The sequence below is a fragment of the Podarcis melisellensis genome (genome assembly GCF_964234715.1).
Source record: "Podarcis melisellensis genome assembly, chromosome: 6".
NCBI classification, from domain to species: domain Eukaryota; kingdom Metazoa; phylum Chordata; class Lepidosauria; order Squamata; family Lacertidae; genus Podarcis; species Podarcis melisellensis.
Window position 1 is genome coordinate 41,749,887 of NC_138538.1, and position 19,900 is coordinate 41,769,786.

Genomic DNA, 19,900 nt, shown 5'->3' on the forward strand with positions numbered 1-19,900 from the left:
GATTGCAGCATCCGCAGCAGCATCCTTGGAGGAGGCGCGCTCCTGCTCCCTTGCCCTGGCCAATGCATCTCTCCCCGGCTCGAGCTGGCGAACGACCCCCTCCTTGTGACATCACAATACGGGCCGCGCCGGCTGTTCCACTCCGACCTCGGAGCGGGGGGCGGAGCGGGCGGGCGAGTGACTCATGGATTCCGAGCGGGGCCGGCTCCTCCCCGGCCAGCCCCTTCCCAGCCCCTCCACATGGGCTCCCTCGCCGGCCTCCTCCAGTCGCGGAGGGGGTGGAGTTGCTGGCGCAGGCTGCGCTCGCCTTCCTTCCGCTTTCCCAACTCGCCCGCCGCCACCGCCGCGCACCTGAAGAGAGCCGCGCTGTGGCCGGGCTGCCTCCGGGGCATGGAGGAAGGAGTGGACGAGGACGAGCAGCAGAAGCAGCAGCAGCCGCCGCCACCACCACCGCCGCCGCGCGTCTCCACCAGCTACCGGGCCATCCAGCGTGTCGGCATTGCAGTGGATGAGACCAACGTCCTGCCGGGGGCTCTGCAGCTGATCCGAAAGCTGAGACCACAATGGGAGACCGAGCGAGTTAAGACCAAGGTACCGAACGCCAGAAGAGCACGGAGTTTTCTGGCCAAAGAAAGAAAGAAAGAAACCCAAACACTCTCTCTCCTCGGGGTAGCTGGGGGTGTGACGCTTGGGTTTGGAGGGGAGTCATCCAGGAGGGGCGTCTGGGGCGGGAGGCTTGGCACAAAGGGCGCTTCAGCCCCCAGCCTGAATTTGGAACATTCAACAGGTCGAGGCTGGTTTGGGGATGAGAACCATTCGGTACTAGGATGGAGCCGGCATTGTTCTCCCTTATGGGTAACAAGATCATTTGATGGAGGTTAGCCCTTGCCAGAACCACCCCAATGCTGCCTTATTATAGTCACCTCACCCTTTCCGTGCATGGTTCTGGGTCAAGCAAGAATTAGAATCCTTGTCAATAGTTGGGAGTACCGAAGGAGGCGCTTAATCCACATGGATCCCAAGGCTGCAGTCTTGAACCTGTCATTCTGCCCTTCCAGGTTTCTAAACACAAGGTGGAACTTCCCATGCCCCTCAAAAAATGCTCTGAGTGGTTATAATGAATTGATCCCCAGGTGACACACCCCATACTCAGCATTGCTTTCTTGTTTTGAGGCTTGAAGACCACTTAGTGAGAGGCAGTGGGTGCATCCAGTGTTTGGAGCAGAGAGATCTGGCAGTCTCTGTGTCTGCCCAGGCCAAGGAATTTCTGACTCAGTTTTCACATCTGTAATTCAGAAATGGAATGAATTGCCCTGTTTCCCAGTTGTGGGGCATGACTCCATAGGTGGAAAAGACAATCCTACAGAGCCCTAGGGCATGGCTAGGTATAAACATTTAGCAAGCTTCCCTTTGCATTACAATATAGGCTGAGATGAACTCAAATGCAAGAAGCATTTCCTGTCCTTCCAAATGAAACAAGATTCCAAATGAAAGCTGCCTGGCCCTTTTATAGCTTTGAGTTTCCCCCCAACAGGAGAGTCTGTATAGAATAAAATTCCTGAAGGAATTCCACTGGAGTTCACACCAGCCTATATTGTAATGCAAACATTTAGCTTCCAAAAATATTCATAGGTAGCCATGCACTGGTTTTGTATTTTTTTCCAGGTGGAAAAAATATTTACCCTACCATTCCCTGTTTATGCTCTGTTGGTGCTCAGGGGAACATACAGTCCCTGGCTCAAAGAATATAATGGTGCATACTTCCTCCATGTCCACAAGTGCAACTTTGTTCAGGTGAACCTAGTGACTCCCATCACTTTCCCTGAATAAAATTGGGATGCTGGGCAATCTGTTCTGGTGAAAATGGGAAAGCTGTGTTCATTTCATTTGACACACCTTCTGAAGAAGCAGGGCAATACCTTACTAACATCATGCTCTGGTGTGCTTTCATGAGGGCTTTGATCATCCCCCAATCTCTTAGGCAAGGAGTTTACGTACTTCAAAGTGTGTTTGCACCTGTCTTTTCAAAAGAACAGGAGTTTATTCCCACATTCCTGAAGTGTAGTTGAATGTCATGGTTGTACCCCCACTTCAATAAGGTACAGAGAAACTCTGTTCCTCTTCGCTTTGCCTTTCTGCTGAGAAGAAAATAAGCAGCTATTCAGTATTCCCTTGTGTAGCGTAAGGGAGGATCTTTCTGCCAAACTGTTTCTGCCCAAGGGTGAGGCAGAAGAGTGAGAGCCAGTGCCATGTAGTGGTTAGAGTATTGTGTTTCCAGGACCTGGGGGACCAAACTTCAAATCCCCACTTAGCCCTAAAGCTCACTGGGTTATCTTGTGCTACTCACTGTCTCTCAGCTTAACCAACCTTACAGGGTTGTTTTGAGGCTGAGCTCCTTGGAGGAAAGGTGGGATATAATGGCAATAAATAAAATAAGCAATATTCAGCACTTTCCTTTCTATCTTTCAAGTAGTGGCAGGCAAACTCACTTTGGAATTGTGCCTAGCCAATTGAGGCATTTCCCAGCTCAGTTCCAGAAATGTAAAGACTCCCCCCCACACACACACACTCCCAGAGTTCTGCCCCATTAGCCCTTCCCTTTTAATCTACCTGGTGGCAATGGTCATAAGCTGCAAATCTTGCTGAGAGGCTTCCATTTCCCAATATACTTGGGACATGGGCTGTTGTTGTTACTGCATTCACAATGCCATGGGACTGGGAGCGACACACCCTTTGTATATTGTAATCTGAGCTGAAGAAGAATTGTGTGTGTTTGTGTGATTCATGCCCCACTTTGCAAATGACATGAACATTTGAATCTGAACAGTTTCATATCCTGGACCAGGTCATTGCAAACTTCCAGGATGTCCCTGCTAACTTTCATGCATCTGACTGGAAAGAGATCTTAACTGTTTTTTGGTCTTCCACCTTTTTGACATAATTTTGCTAGCAGTTTCATGGCGATTCTGACATGCAATTGCTCTTCATTGCAGCCCCCACGGCCCCACCCATTCTAAGACTATGGTTTGCATATGGACTTAATGCAGGCATCATGGCTCAGTGTCAAGCCAGCTTTCCTCCTTTGCTTTCCCCCTTCATTCCTCTCCTCCAACACACCTTTGCTTAATATCCAGTCTAATGGAAGAGTTTTGATTGGCTCAGAAGCTAGCATGTTATTTTGTTGACACATTTTGTGTCTCAGTAAAGAGATATTTGAATTTTTCTCCCCCAAAGTGGCAGTTTAACCCTTTGCCATGCATGCTAACCTTTTCCTTTGCTGAGGGCTTGTTTGGTGGCTTTCTGTTTGAGAAAAGCTTATATATTTGACATATAGAGGATTGGCAAATAGCACTCCAGGAGGCGACATCATCATCATCCATGCTGTGAAATGAATGCTGGGGTTTCATACCTGCTTTACTACACCACTGCTGAGGAGGCTGATTATACTACTACCAGTGTAGTATAGTGGTTAGGAAGCCCACAGTTCAAATCTCCACCCGACCATGAAATCCACTGAACCAGTCCCTGTCTCTCAGCTTAGCCTACCTCTCAAGGTTGTTTTGAGGGAGGAAATGGAGCTAGGAGTAGCTGTGGCTGCTTCCTTCTGCTCCTTGGAGGAGAAGTGGGGTATAAATAAAGGAAGGAAATAAATACCAATTAAAAGAAAATTCACCAAGATGCAAATGGGTGCAGACATCCAGATTTACTATTACTGCCTCTGAGGCTCTGCAGAGGAAGCACTGCAGCTGCAGCTCCAGCCACTTATGGCGTCAGAAGGGGGCGCAGGCAGATTGAGCCTGATCCCTGTGCCAGCTCCAGACTGGCACAGTAATCAGGCCCTGTGGTGGTTGGTGCAGGCTGTGAGAGCTTGGGATCAAACCAATCTTAGGTTGGCTAAGTCACACCCTGTCCATTTGGGGGCCTTTTGCTAGTCTCCACTGGTAGGAATACCACTGACACGCTTTCTGCCCTCCTGCCCATTTGGCAGGTTGGCATCACTCTGTCAGCAGTAGCTGGAGGCAGGCCAGCTGAGCAGGCAGAAGCAGGGAGAGGGATGTTTCCTCTCAATTCAGACCCCCAAACAGTTGCATTGCCGCCTAATATTCAGCCCCGTGTTGGTGAAAGAGTGCAATGAGCACCAATTCCATCCATAAAGGGCTCAAAGGCAATCTGTGCAGGCCATTCCCTTCTCTGTGCACCCCTCAAAAAGGATAAGGTAACCTCAAATGTGTGTTTGGAGGGTTCTCACAAATGGAAAGGATAACGTGGGTTTGAAAGGAAGAGAGACGGATCTGTTATATTTGTTTGCATGCCCAATTTGGCCGGGTGCCTTCAGCAAGCAGATTCCCAGGAAGTGTGGGGAGTCAGTGACAGAAGGATCATTACAAATTTATAAATTGTCAAGTGTAATCAAACAGAAAAAGCTGTGTGGAAATGAATGGTAAAGGTCATCCGCAAACAGCCGGGAAAGAATGAGGCTTCAAATGAGGCTGCAAGTTCTCTGGGGCAGAGATTCCGTCTGTATCTTATAGGGTTGCTCAGTTTATAGGGGAAGGGGCATAGGAGCCCAACCCCCTTAGGTGACAGTCCTCTTAGGGACTGTTTTGGAAAGCTACAAGGGAGCCTTACTTTGGCTGAAATTAGCAAATGGAGCTTGAGGATATTTCCTGTATTTTCCTCCATATTTTGAGCTTTGTGCTTGACATACCTGTATACATAGAACACCCAGATCCTGACATCCAAAGCAGTGCTAGGCAACTTGTTCCCTTAGCACAGGGATTTATGCTTGCACAATGGAACTTTCTCCCCTTTCCTCACTCTTGATGTCCCCTAAATCTGTTCTGGGGTTGCTCCCAAACCCTCTGTGGCAGATTTGGGGAGGGCAGGAGGCACATGTAGGGGGAGGAGAGGGGAAGTTCCATTGCACAAGTGTAAATCTTGGTGCTGATGGAAAGAGTGCATTGGATGTTACCCATGATCTCTCCTCGTCACACCTAGGATATGTTGAACAGACTGGAGGAGTGCCTCTGCTGCAAGCTGCTGCATAGTTTTGGGTTGCTGGGAAAGGGTTTTGCCCACTCCCTCATCTTGGGGAAAGCAGTGTGGAACCAGCCTTCTGCTTCTACTTACCCACATCTCTGACTGACCACAGTTCTTGCTTCATCAAGCTTGGGAGGAGGAACAGGTTTGCAAAAGTCCCTCCCCCTGCTTGCCCTTCCGGCCATCGCTCATACCACTGCCATGGGTGGTACAGCATGCTAGGCCCACTTCTCCAGATCTGGCCCAGTGCTATGGCACCAGCGAGGACCCTAAAGATACTGGGGGGGGGGAGGGGAAGGGTGCAGGTTACACAACGAAGTGGGTCCTATTTGCAGAGGGTTATTGAGGATTAACCATTAAGCAGCTAAAATTCACACGATGGAATGCAAGGAAAGTGTTGTGGGGATAAGTGCCAGTAATCCTATTAAGGTCCACAGGAAATATTCTCCATAAGCTTTATAGCAAAAATAAAGAATAAAAATTGAAAGCACAACCAAAGTTCATGTCATCAGCATGGAGGTCACATAGAAATACAGTTGCAAAAATATATAGAGAGGTGGCTGCTTGAGGCATTCTTTTGGCAAGGAACTGCTCTCCCCTTCCTCCACCCTGATCTTTTTAGATGGAAACTGCCACTGCTTCCCAATAATGATCAGTCTTAAGGTCTTCCCAACTTAGCCCAGCTCCCTTCTCCTCACTGAAGCCTTGCCTCTTTCTTAGCATCCTGGGATGTGGAGAAGACACAAGCAGCTTTTTCATATATTGTGCCTCTGAAGACTGACTGAGCCCAGGCAGATATGAAAACAGGTCAAACCTTTATGAGCTTGGTTCAAGGTAAACCCAGATCCCTGTGCACAGTTCACTAAGGCCAAAGCAGATGCATGTATAGATGTGCTGAAGGTACTGAGGATCTAATGCTGCCCTGTTAGAAATGACCTCATGAGCATGTACAAAGGAGCACAGAGGGCACACACAAGTCCAAGAGCTTGTTTTTTGAGCCTGGGAAAAGGGAGAATTCCATATGCTGAGGCAGGCAGCCAAGTGCCAGGGAGAAGACAAAACAAAACCCTTTGTCCATCTGTGAGGAGCCGTCAAAGCAACGAGGGACGCGTCCTCATCAGAGACATCTCCATTGATCAGGCCCTCCCAACGCCACACATCTCACAGCTTGTTTATGTCTTTGGGTCCTAAGTTGTTCAGTATTAAACTTGTTGTGCTAATTCAGGGGTGTTTCTCTGAATTGGGGAGGCATTTGCACTGCTGTCAAGTGTTCCACCACTTAATCCATTCTTTCATTTCAATTCAAAATGATCCTCAAGGTGGCATGCAATAAAAATAAATCAAATGCACTTACCCTTGGGCTCCTTCTACCCTCTTCGGCATGGCTCTTAAGTAGTAAACATATCCTTCCCAAGTGCCCCAGATCTTATTAAGTCGCATCAACCTTTATCCTATTGTAGTCCCCTGAGTGTTGGAAGTTTATTTATCAAATGTAATTTTTGTGCCACTTGACTTAAAAATAATAATAAGTAGAAGAAAGTCCAAAGCAGTTGGATGGTCCTTTGTTTGGCTGCACACTCCTTATTCCCTGGAAGATGACTGTGACCAGTCTTTACATTGTCCAGGAGCAGTGAGGGCGTGGCCAGGTGGAGCACCTGTGCTCCAGGTGAGCTGCTGACCAATGGCTTTTGGTGCTTCAGGGAAATAAAATTCAGAGGTGGTCCAAACAAAAGCTTCCGTAGTTGTTAACTATTTTATTTATAATGTCAGGATCAATTCAAACCATAAAGCATACACACACATGATTTACTCTCCACCCTCTCCTTCCCCTAGCTGCTGCCCTCCAAATGTTTTAGACTACAACTCCCATCATCCCTGACCAAGCTGACTGGGAACATCTGGAAGACACCAGGCTGCCTGCCCTACAGTGATGCTTTCCTCACAACTTAGGCACTTTTGTCTTTTTTCTTTACATTGCACAGCTTTGCTTTCCCACCATGATTTCATGGAGCTTGTATCCCAAGGGTTGTTTTAAATAATCCTTCATGACCACAATTCTGCTTTTGCAGAGTTTTCCCTCATGCAGGTCGAACAGAGATGTCCACAGTCCCAGTTTGTACTTGTTGTGAGCTATTAGGACAGTCCACTCAGCACTGGCATAATGCAGTGCCTGGGCAAGGGGGGAAAGTGACTGGGCATATGCAGAGTCGTTATGAAATCTGGCTTCTTCGTGGATCCACTTTTCTTTTCCCAGCATAGGAACTTAATCTAAATTGATGCTCAGATGCAGTAAGCCTTGGTGCCTTCTAAAACCAAGCTGGATTACAAATCTTTTGAACCTATTTATCATTTTTTAATTGGTCCACCCAGTTATAATATTAAAATTACACTTGCATCATCTCTGTTGTCATCAGAGTACAACTGCTCCTCACTGCGATATCCTAAAACCCATCTTTTCTTTCATCTGGTACTACAGCACTACTCAAGCATGTGACATCAGCATCTCATTTCCACCCTTTTCGTACAGCAGCTCTTTTGCTGACTCTCATGCATACTAAAAAGTATCTAAGATAGATTCCTTATGCCAAAGAGTTCACATCACAAATATGCATCTTACTGTGGCTCAGCCCTGCCAACCTGATTTCTCTCTTCCCACCACCCTTTGCATTTAGCTATTTTTTATCTTCCTCTCTCCCATTTTATCCTCACAACAACCCTGTGAGTTTGGTACAGCAGAGAAAGAGGAGAGAGAGAGACTGGTGTAAGGTAGCCTAGCTGAGTGGGGATTTGAACCTTGCTGTCCCTGGTCTTAATTCAAAACTCTTAATAACCATTATTACACTGTGTTGGTTTCCAGCACACAACCTGAACAAGATGCTTGCTGATGAATAGTGTAAATGAGCTGTCCTGTGGCATATATTGCCATGGTTTCAAGATATGATCATCTTCCTAATACCGTACCTATCCATACAGGTTTGAGATTTCACAAGACTGTTTTGCACTGCATTTTATTTCATTTCATTTCATATGGAGGTGAACTTGCTTAGAAAGTGAACTTTAAGGAAATACCTAATGAAACGACATCATAGAAAATTGGTAATTGCTTCATTTTGAATTTTATTCTATCTACCCAGAGCTTGAGGATCAAATGCACACAATTGTGGAAAGACAAGACATACAGGGAGAACTTTTGAATGGTGGAACCAAGCAAAGTTGAAGAAGTGACTGGTGTCGTGGGGTGGCCACGCAGTTGCCTTGGCAGGGCTGCTACATTGACGGTGGTGGCTCTGCTGGTGCAATTGCACTGCCCTGACCCTCACCACTGTCCTGCTCCATTCCAAGCCCCATCCCGGTAAACAACAGCAATGGCCATGTTTGGAAGGATAGGTCTGTTGTACCACATGCCCCACTTCTAAATAGATGATCAGTAGTATTATTTGTTTCAGAATCTGTGGCTCCGCAAACAATTTCTAGATATCAAGGACATGTGAAACTGAGAGCTACATATTCTTTCCATGCACTTTTGGCAAAGCAAACACAAGTGTCATTCTTCACAAAACATGGAATCTGTACTTTATTCCTAGAAAATAATAATACTTAATAAAAATAAGAACAATACTTGGCCTTTTTATTTAGTATTATAGGCTATTAATAGGTTTTCTTTTCATGGTGGGTAGTATCCGACTAAATATTTGCGCTAGTGCATTTGCAATGTCAGGATTGGGTTCATTTATTATTTTGTTAAGAATTACGCTTGGTGCTGTAATGAAACGGACTCTGGGCCACCAAAAATTGTGTCATAATAAATATGGTTAGTCTTTACGGTGCCACCCCTTTGTCGTTGTTGCTGCCATAGACCAACACAGCTACCCCTCTAGACACTGCTACACCATGACCTAACCACTTCCTCTCTATCTATTCCTCACTTAGCTCTTCACTGAAGGCATCACCAACAAGCTCATGGCTTGCTTCACAGCTGAGAACATGGGGGATGCAGTCCTGGTGAGGGTCTATGGCAGGAAGACAGAGCTTATTGTGGACCGTGCTAATGAGCTGAGGAACTTCCAAGTGCTTCAAGACCACAGCTGTGCCCCTAGTCTCTATTGCACCTTCGAAAATGGCTATTGCTACGAGTTCATGCCAGGGAAGGCCTTGGGACCAGAACATATACGACAGCCAAATATATTCAGGTGTGTGTGTGGAATGGGAGGTGGGGGGTTGTGTATTTCCTACTCTAAACAAAGACCTATTGCTTCTCTGTCAGAAGGAGTTCCTACACTTGGTGGACATACGAAGAGTTTTGTGGGTGCTTGGCTCCTCCCAAGTTGTTCTGCTGCTGTAATGAGTCATGGTTTGGTTTAACATATTACCCAAACCCAGTCTTGTGGCTTAGCTTTCCAACCATGAGTTGCAACCAGGGTTTATTCTAAGGTTTACAGCTTGTAGTTCATCTAGGAGAACTAAACTACAAGCCTGGGTCACTGACCAGACTAGCTGTGGCCAAAGGTAGGTCTTTCTATTGAAGGAACACAAGATCTGGCAGTAGCCTTGACCAGAGAGAAATCTGTGACACATCATGAGTTTTGTGTCCTTTGGCTGACCTCACAGACAGAGGAGAGGACTAGGGGGGAAATAATAATTCTATGATGTAGTAGCATCCTGTTTTTTCTCACATAGCTGTCACAGTGTAGATATGCTGAACATCAATGAATGGTGAAAGGGAACTTACATATTCTTGCTGAGTTTCCTGGAAGTATAGTAAGCCAGAGCCAGCAGAGCAAGAAACTTCCCCTGCTTGACACATTCAGCAAAGTCCTGTATCCAGAAGGTGATTGGACTTTTGTAGATTTAGAATCGACAGAAATCTAGGGAATTGCACACTTTGGGAACCAAGAATTATTCTCCCACTTTGCCTCCATTTAATAAGAAATGCAACTCTACTGGCAGGCAAAGAAGACTGAAGGCATCAGGGAAATTACTGTCAGTTTGAGCCATGTTAATGGCAATTTCACATGGTTTATAGACCACAAGAGGTATGACTTTTCACTGTACAGATCCCCTATAGGTAGGTAAGTGGTGTAATGTCTAATTGTATCATGGATTATCCAGTTTGACAGCGAACCAATAGCGCAGTCTCAGTTGCCCACAATCTAGGCTTAGAGGTAGCAACATGTTTGAAATCAGAATAAGCAGTCAGTAGAATTCCTGTGATAGCTTAACCAGAGGAGAACTGTTAAGATGTGAAAGGCACCCTTTGTTCATTATTCCCTAGGAATGGAACTACAAATCTTACCCTAAACTTGAGCGATGTTCTTCTTTCGCAAAAAAGAAAAAGTGAAAAGTGAAATCTTTGTTGTTGTAGCCCTTTGCTACAGTGGGTTGGATCCAGGCTTATTCATGCTTAGAGCAGACCCATGGAAATCAATAGGAGTTGATAGTCACAACTAACTGAAGACGCATTGATTTCAATAGGCCTACTCTCAGCCAGTGACGTAGCTAGCAGCTCAGGTGCCCGGTGCTACGTGTGCATCCTGCAGCCGGGGGCAGTGAGCCATCTATGGGGGCGGGGTGAGCCAAGGCAGGGCACGCTGCATAGAGCCTCTCCGCAGCCTCCCTCTCAGGTGTAGGGCAGCTGAGACGGTGGGCAGACGCAAGCCCCCGCTGCTCAAAAAAGCAACATGGAGCTTGCAGGCAATCTGCCCACTGCCTCCCCCTAAGGAGAGACACGTGGCTCAGGCATGCTGCAGGCCCCACGGTGTGGCGCCCAGTGCCCCCCACCTCACCTAACTACCAGTAGCATAAGAAGGGGGTACAGTGGGTGCGGGAGTTGTTGTTTTTTAAAAAAGTGCCATGAGCCCAATTTTTAAAAAATTATTTTAAAAACACATTGTTGTTGTTGTTTAGTCATTTAATCATGTCCAACTCTTCGTGACCCCATGGACCAGGCACATATTTTGGCCATTTTGTCACCCCCCTCAGTGATGACACATGGGGCAGACCGCACCCCCCATATCCCCCTTCCTACGCCACTTCTCTCAGCATGACTAGATCTGGATCCAACTCAGTGTTCTGTTTCTGAGAAGTCACTAGACGAGCCTTCGCCAATTTGATGCCTTCCAAATGTTTTGGACCACAGCTCCCATCAGCCTCAGACAGTGGTCAGGGATGATGACATATGTTGTCCAGCAACATCTGGAGGGCACAAGGTTTAGGAAGGCTGTGGTAGACTATGTTCTACCATCTTATATATATTGAAGGTGGGTTAAGGGGAGTAAATGATGTTTGAAGCTGCTCCAATTTACAGAGGATTCGGTAGAAACATTTTAGATTTCTAGCAGGGAAAACCATGGAACATGTTTAAAGTTAAGATACCAAATTACATGAAGTTGAATTCACATGCCAGACTGGATTTTAAGTGGGTGTTTGGCTGCATGTTTTTATCCAGGTTTTGCTGTTTTCTAGAGGCTGCCATAGCTTCCACTAAAAGCAGTGTGTGGCTACTGAACAGCTCTACTTTTGTGATTTATTTTAGGCTAGTAGCCCATGAAATGGCTAAAATGCACAGGATTCACACCAATGGAAGCCTCCCCAAGCCTTGCCTATGGCATAGACTGCACAAGTACTTTAACATTGTGAAAACAGAGTTTCCAAGAAAGGCATCTAATTCTGGGTAAGGAAATCAAGAGTTAATGTCTAATAAAGGTATTCATTATCCGGTAGCTTTGGCCTGCTATGTTGTAGTTATTTCAAGTATACGACACAAGAACTGTAATAGAGAGAAGTCACTGGAACTAATTTTAAGAACACAAACACAGAGCAGAGTGGCAAAGTCATAAATGGATCCTAGACTTTGCCACTAAAACTTCACAGCCAAAAGGATGCAACTAATGGTTCTTGTAGCTATAAACTATAAAGGGGGAGACAATTCTGCCTGGTTTCAAAAACTCAGCCTATTCAACACCCACTGTCAGGAGCAGGTCAGCAATAACGCACAAGGTGTCAGTAGAATTAACTCTTTATCCCAAAGCTCTTTAAGTCGTTTCCTCCCCCTGGTCCTTCCTAAGCAATCTGAGACTCTGACACCTTGTCTGACTCTCCTATGCCCTCTTCATACCTCTGCAGGCTCTGGGAGACTTATGGGGAGGGGAGCTGGTCACAGCAACAGGAGGAGACCCTCCTGCTTCTTCAGAAGCCTATTCATCATTTGGTTTGAGTCTAAGTAGCTAAACCACAGGTTTTCCAAATTTTGCGGGTGTCATGGACTGGCTGGATGCAGAGGAGTGGTGGGAGGCACCAGCTAGGGAACCCCCATGGGGAACCCCGGAACCCCTAGGGAAAGAAGGCTCAGAGCCAGGGGATTGGTGGTAGGATGACAATGAAAGGGAGAAGAGAGGAGATGTTGGAAGCTGAAAAGGTAACAGGGTTTAGTGAGCAGGAAGAGAGCAGTTCAGAATCAGAGTATTTCAGGCATGCAAACTTGTCCACCCTTGTGTCACAGTGTGAAGTCACTGTAGGCTTGCATTGAATTCTATGGATTGTCCTGTTTGCAGTAACATGTACCATGATGAAACCGAGGTGAATCAAGAGCCCTAAATAGCTGCTTTCAGGCTGCACTAGCTTATAATCAATCTCTTGAGTGTGCAAGTAAATTAAAGAGTGAAGTAGAATAAAGGCAGTTGAGCTCATAAAATAATTTTCTGTTTCTACAAGGAGAACCTCCTTGGATTTCATGCAGAAGCTGCAAAGAGTCCCTTCGGAGATGATCTGATCCTTCAGAGAGATTTTATGTTAGTAATATCAGTTTAAAGTTTCAGGACTGTATAACAATGTTTGTCCAAGTAAGGAAGCTCTACACTAGTAATACAGTCTCATTTTGGTCATTTGGGGGTTTGATGTTTTACTGCTGGTGATCACTGGCCCTAATACAGGATTCAATTCTAGTAGATCTATTCATCATGCTGGCTGGGGCCAATGGGAGTGAAGTCCAGCAACATCTAGGGGACCACAAGTTCTCCGTCTCTGTCCTAGGAAAATCTTTCTCCAGAATAAGAAAACCCTGTTTTACCAGTTTTAGAAAACTCATCCCTTGCACTAAGAAAGGTTTAGCATCTGCATGTGGCTTCCTTTTCTTTTCCTTCCTAAGTCTCCATCAGGAAGTGCACATTCCCAGCCTAGAGGTGTTAGAAGAAGAGATTCGGTGGATGAAAGAACATCTCTCCCAGCTTCGATCTCCAATAGTCTTTTGCCACAATGACCTTTTGAGCAAGAACATTATCTACAACAAGGCAGAAGGTTTGTTGCCTAACCAGCAGGTTACCGAGTTGGGAGGGGGGGTCACAACTATTTTAAACTCTGAAATTAAAAACACTTAAGACAAGCTGCAGTCACAGGAATTGAGTGGGTCCTGAAAACATATTTTTTGGAGTAATAAATACTTAATGCTTTGCAAAGTACTCAGGACCTAATAATGAGAAAAAATATCAAAATGCAAATGCCAGAGAAGCTCTCCTGTTTCTTTGAAGAGACACTGGGTCTAACAGTGTTAATCATACTCACACTGGACCTGTTGAAAATAGTGGACACGACTGCCTTAAGTCCATTAATTCCAGTGGTTCTACTCTGAGTAGAACTTAGTGGGATACAACCCACTCTGCCCAAGAATCCTAACTATCTCTCTCATTGCTTTTTCAGGTCACGTCCGGTTCATAGATTATGAATACACTGGTTACAACTATCAAGCATATGACATTGGGAATCATTTTAACGAATTTGCAGGTGAGTTAAACTCACCTTTGGTGCTGTCTCTGCCCCCCCTTTCCCTGCCTTCTTCCATCTCGCTTTCTCTTCTCATTCTTATTCTTCATGGAAGCAGAAAATAGCCATTCAATTCCTTTTTACCTGTCTTCAGAGGCATAAGCTGAAGCTTTTTAAAAACTGATTTGCAAATAATCGTATTATTACAGACATTATCAAGCACTAGTAATTAAGTTTATGCATGAAAAGGAATTGCCTACCTGCCTACCTGTGATCCAATAAATTTCCCTCCAGAAAACAAGAGAAACATCTTACTGTTCCATAGGTCTGAAAGGTCTACGCCATCGAGATGTTCATTCCTTTCCCACACAATCTGTTTTCTTACTAATTTCATAGTAACACGAACTACTTCTGCTCCTTTAAGGCCTAATGCTTTTGTCTAATATATTAAATTACTGGGACCCACTTATTTAAACTCCTTTCATAATCTTACAGAAGGGCTGTCAAAGAAATAAAGCAAATCTACACCTTTATTGTTCCCAGGACAGTATAGGGAAGAATTAAGCGTAGCACTAAGCACATCACTCTGTCAGCGCACGCATATCTGCTTGCCTGATGCAAAGATCTGCATTCTCCTTCCCCTGTGTGCTATTCTGGAGTTCCCCCAACACACCCTGAGACCATTTGGGGGAGCCTGATGGGAGGAGGCAGAGAGAAATCCCCGCTGTGCTATCAAAAGTCATTGTATGGGTTTAGACCGGTAGGGCTTGCTAACTGAATCCTGCAGGTTATTTGGGTAGGCTGACCACTCCCTATACTTTGACACAAAGTGGGTAAAACATAGGATACTTCAGATTCTAATGTTATTCCACTTCAGTTCTTTCTCAGTTGTTGCACAGCTGTTGCCGCTTAATACTTTGGTTCTTAAACAAGGTGGTACTTCCTGTCAGTTACACACCCCTTTGACAACCCTACTCCTGAGGTACTCCAGGTAACAGACCCAGGAATCACCACACCCCTCTTAACTGGTTTGGGAGTCTTCTCAATGTAGAAGAATCTCTCCCCTACTGACTGGAATGAGTCCTAAGTAGATTGTATTTTCACAGCTTCTACTTCTCCTGGCTCAGCCTCCCAGTTAATTCCTGGCCTATCACTCTTACAGGACACCACACACTGTCCTTCACACTAAGCTCAGAAACTCCTTTCTCTAGCTTGTGATATATTCCTCAGAGTGGATGTTTCTACCCAGAACCAACTCTCTCTCCTCTCACTCCCTATCTCCCAACCTATTCTCCCAACTCTGGTCCACGGGGTCACAAAGAGTCGGACACGACTAAACCAACAATAACATTCTCCCAACCTCTATCCCAACCTATAAACTGTCTCTCAAAATCCTCTCCTTTTCAACCCCCTCTCCTGGAACCCCGGCCAATCAGAGGCTGTCATTCGTTAACCGTTTGCTGGCAGGGAAAAAGAAAGAAAAAACAAACAAACACATCACAGCTGCCTCCGCCATCTTTCTTTCTGGAAGTTCAGTCTTGAATAGTACTGATGCTCTCTTATATTATGTGGATGCTTTTTGTGCTAGAAAGTTATGCATCCTCTGTTTTAAAAATGGCAAACTTCTGGCAAACAAGGCTAGCCGTACTAACGTATGGCAAAATTAGTACTTTTGGATTGTTAAAAGATTATTTCCACCCCACCCCGTAATTCTGATTCAGAGGATGGATTAGAAGCAAGCTCCTTTGGAAGGACCTGCATGTAATTATCCAGGTCTCTCTATTAATTCTCTGCTAACTGAGCTTTTATGTAAGACAGGAAATCATTGTGTGGCTAATTACATCTGCTCTCATCTCAGCTTGCATTCTGTTTCCATGAGGATCATAAAAGCCAAACAGGGTCAAACTGGAAGAGTTTCAGAAGGGGACAGCAAGAATCAGAGACAATAATAATATGCGGCTGTTATTTTGAAGTTGTTGTTTGTAACTGCTATTTAAAATTGTGGAATTGGAAGCTTGTATTTTGTTGATGTGCTGTAGCCCACTGTGCGGAGGGTATTGGCTGTCTACAAATACAGTAAATCAGTGTTTCCCAAACTTTCTCCCACCATGAACCAGGGGGAAATTGCTGAGGGTCTTGGTGGCCCAATTAATTATTTTTCTGCCTGTTATAGCAATTGTAATGAGCTGTGCTAAACATACTGTGACTTTACAATTGTATGTTTATTGCTTCTTTTATTTCTTATACAGTCGTACCTTGGTTTTCGACCAGCTTAGTTCTTGAATGTTTTGGCTCCGGAACACCACCAACCCAGAAGTGACTGTTCCGGTTTGCAAACTATTTTTGGAAGCTGAACATCCAGCGGGGCTTACTCGGCTTCCGATTGGCTGCAGGAGCTTCCTGCAGCCAATCAGAAATCGCGCTTTGGTTTTCAAACGTTTTGGAAGTCGAACGGACTTCTGGAACCAATTCCATTCGACTTCCAAGGTATGACTGTATTTTTTATTGTACTACAATTTGAATTCAATGGGGGGGATAAAAATAATAAGGCAGTGGTTGTGCTATTTCCTGTTTTCAACCACAAAGACAGGAGAGCCAGTGCAGCTTAGTGGTTAGAGTGTCAGACTAGGACCTGGGACACTAGGGTTCAAATTCCACTCTCAGCCATGAAGCTCACTGAGTGATCTAGGGCCAGTCATTGCCTCTCAGTCTAACCTACCTCACAGGATTGTTGTGGAGATAAAATGAGGAAGAGAACCATGTGCACCACCTTGAGCTCATTAGACAAAAAGGTGAGGTACAAATATTAATTTGATAGGCATGATGAGCACCATTGATGGCATTTCTACAAAACAAAACAGATGTGAGCCAGATTGAAATACTCACTTAATACTCAACCACTGTTTGTACCAAGCATAGGGGAGAAAACAACAACAATAATTTTATTATTTCTACCCTACCCATCTGGCTGGGTTTCCCCAGCCACTCTGGGCGGCTTCCAACAAAAGATTAAAAATACATTAAAACATCAGTCAGTAAAAACTTCCCTAAACAGGGCTGCCTTCAGATGTCTTCTAAATGTTATATAGTTGTTTATTTCTTTGACATCTGATGGAACGGTGTTCCACAGGGCAGGCAACACTGCCGAGAAAGTCCTTTGCCTGGTTCCCTGTAACTTTGCTTCTTGCAGGGAGGGAACCGCCAGAAGGCCCACGGCACTGGACCTCAGTATCCAGGCTGAACAATGGGGGTGAAGACGCTCCTTCAGGTATATTGGGCAGAGGCCATTTGGAGCTTTAAAGGTCAGCGCCAACACCAAAAGCTTGAGGGAAATGAGAGCACAAGGACCAAACACTTCTGCCAAGACATAACACAGCTATAGGGAGAGTTAGTATTTCCTTCTCCAAACATGTTTGTTTCTTCCATTTTAACCTTAACACCTGCAGCTTTTAAAAAAGCAGTTCAGCTTGAAACTATGTAAGCCAGTTCAACTGCCAGGTGACCCAGCAGTGCAAACAACTCTTAGCATCCCTCAAAAGTGTCCCTGTGACCTCACTGTGCTTGCCACCATTGTTCTTGAGGCTTAGCTTTCCTGAATCCACTGAGCGGTCCATACTGTCCCATGTCATGTTCTGTCAATTGCCTTCTCCTGCTCCAGGACTGAACGAGGTGGACTACAGCCTGTACCCCTCCAAAGAGATCCAACTGCAGTGGTTGAGGCACTACCTGCAGGCCTACAAAAAACTAGGCCAGGAGGACCTGGGGGGAGGAAGCAAAAGCAGAGGAGAGAGTGGAGATGTGTCTGAAGAAGAGCTGGAGAGCCTCTATGTGCAAGTGAACCAGTTTGCTTTAGTGAGTATGTGCATCACGAAGAAAGTGCAAGGAAAGAGGGAGAGAATATTGCAGACACTGGACACTGATAGCACACAGTTCACATAACTCTGAGGACCACTTTTACATTTTGTCAACTCAAGAGAGCTGCATCACTCCCTGTTAATGGTTCACCTCTCTCTTTTCACAATTTTTTCTCTGCAGTCTTTTTCATCTTCTTGTACCACCAAAGGTCTGTTTCCTCCACAATGAATTCTTCCATTTAAACGCCTGCTGATTTTTTTCCCCATCAGGCTTAATGCAGGCAATTAAGACTACATCTTTCCACAATGGTTAACTGCTGTCTCTCTCAAACTTTTTGTATGGTTTTAATTGTATGGTTTTATGTGCTGTTGTTGCAAAATTGCTCCGATATTTTTAATGACAAGTGGAATTCTTTGAAAAACTGTTGAAAAAAATCGCTCTAGTGTTTGCAGAAGATGATTGTGCTGGGGATGTCACAGGAACAAGTCAATATGTGCATTTAGCAGCTGGATTTTTCCTGGTTCAAACGAAGCCATACATTACACTTGCAGAGTCTTAGAATCATTGAATTGTAGAGTTGGAAGGAATATGCAGCTGTCCCATATGGGGATCAAACCTGCAACCTTTGCGTTATCAGTACCACACTCTAACCAACTGAGCTATCCATGCTGGGTCAGTTTTCATAGCTTGGCCCAAGACAGAAGCACATGTACTTCTACTGAATGCAGTGAGTGGATTTTCACATCACCTTCACAGCTTTTAAATTTGTATGCTTGTCTTCACTCACACTTTCACTCATTCTTACTTAGGCAATCCCAAATATGTGTCCTTGATAATTCTCTTTTTTCACAGGCCTCTCATTTCCTGTGGGCTTGCTGGGGCCTGATTCAAGCCCAGTTCTCTACCATAGACTTTAATTTTGCCAGGTGAGTGTGATTTATTTGCATTGGTAAAGGAAATTTAAGGGAGATAAGAGGGATGCTTGTGGGTGTCATTTCTCCCTGGGGCAAGGATGATTCTGAAGCAATATACCATTTTAAAATTGGTGGTTTTGTGCCACGGGAGTTGCCAGTGACGATCTGTCCTCCATTTTGATTTGATATTGGCATAAGCTGTTGAGTGACCCAAGGTCACTGTGTGATCTTCGTGGCTGAGTGGAGTCGAATTGCATCTCCCCCACTCCCAGTCTGGCACATTCCCTATAGCACAGTCACTGTAACGTACAAAGCACCTAAAATACTGTGAGCACTGGGTGAGATAGATCCATATATTAGGGTGTGAATAGAGATGTAAGGGGGATTCTTATCAATGTGAATGGCGGGGGGAGGACCAAGTGGTGTGTGTGTTTGTGTTTGTGTGTGTGAGAGAGAGAAAATGTAAAGGCATGGTGCTATGAGCACCCGCAAATAACAGTCATAAGGCACTGATGAACTAGAGTGGATTCATATAACTAGAACGTCTTTAACAAGTCTCTGTCTCTTTCCCTTCTCTGCAGGTATGCAGACATAAGATTTAAACAGTACTTTAAAGCAAAACCTGCAGTGACATCCTTCAAAATGTCCAAGTGAGGTTAAGACCCCAAACTGTCTTCTGGTCCTCAAGATCCCATACTTATTTTCTCTGGGTGTAGAGCACCTGCCCCCCCCCACCCGTCCTCCTCCTCCTGCAGTTGCTTCAATGCTGAGCGGTCAGACATCATGAAACGGGGGATGGAAAAGAAAAGCACACCTTTTTTGAAGCCAAAAATTAAACCAAGCCCCTGGAACATGGCTGTGCCATCCATGGATTATCTGCCACATGTTGCTTTCAGAAGGTGATGTTAGGACATGGCTGCTGGCAAGAGATTGCATTCACAGAGTCTGGGGGATTAAGGAATGCTTCAAGGGCTTCTGGGCTTAAGGAGTGGGTAGAAGGGGTTGGCTTAGAGACTTGCATAGCCTTGAAGGTCTGTACTGGATGGAATCCCCTCTGTTCCTTGGCTGGGAGGAATGGCTAGGCAAAGGGCTTTTAACAGTTCAGTCCTGTGCATGTCTGCTCAGAAGTTAAGCCCCACTGAGTTCAATGGAACTTGTGCCGGGTGAGTTTGTCTAGGATTGCAGTCTCAGCAAACCACGGCATTCTGTTATTTTGACCTTGGGCTAAAGTTTGAAGAGAGGGGTGGTAACATCTCTATACTACACTGATAAGAATAGCTTGAGTCCCTCTCAGACCTCCCACTCCTCAATTTCTTTCAAGAGATTGAGATGGGAGA

The 19,900-nt window shown here is 45.2% G+C and overlaps 1 protein-coding gene across 4 annotated transcripts in view; it reads left to right on the top strand.

The window, feature by feature from the left end:
• ETNK2 (ethanolamine kinase 2) overlaps window positions 1–19,900 on the top strand; it is a 25,844-nt gene continuing 5,944 nt past the window's right edge. For 3 of the 4 annotated variants that reach the window (XM_081914572.1, XM_081914574.1, XM_081914575.1), the window contains exons 1-7: window positions 1–591; window positions 8,971–9,230; window positions 11,573–11,710; window positions 13,184–13,332; window positions 13,732–13,815; window positions 17,453–17,646; window positions 18,502–18,575. In XM_081914572.1, coding sequence (XP_081770698.1) covers window positions 241–591; window positions 8,971–9,230; window positions 11,573–11,710; window positions 13,184–13,332; window positions 13,732–13,815; window positions 17,453–17,646; window positions 18,502–18,575 — 1,250 coding nt within the window. In that variant the 5' untranslated portion in view covers window positions 1–240. Of the gene's footprint in view, window positions 592–8,970; window positions 9,231–11,572; window positions 11,711–13,183; window positions 13,333–13,731; window positions 13,816–17,452; window positions 17,647–18,501; window positions 18,576–19,144; window positions 19,463–19,900 lie in introns of all 4 variants that reach the window. The other variant, XM_081914573.1, reaches the window with a different exon arrangement.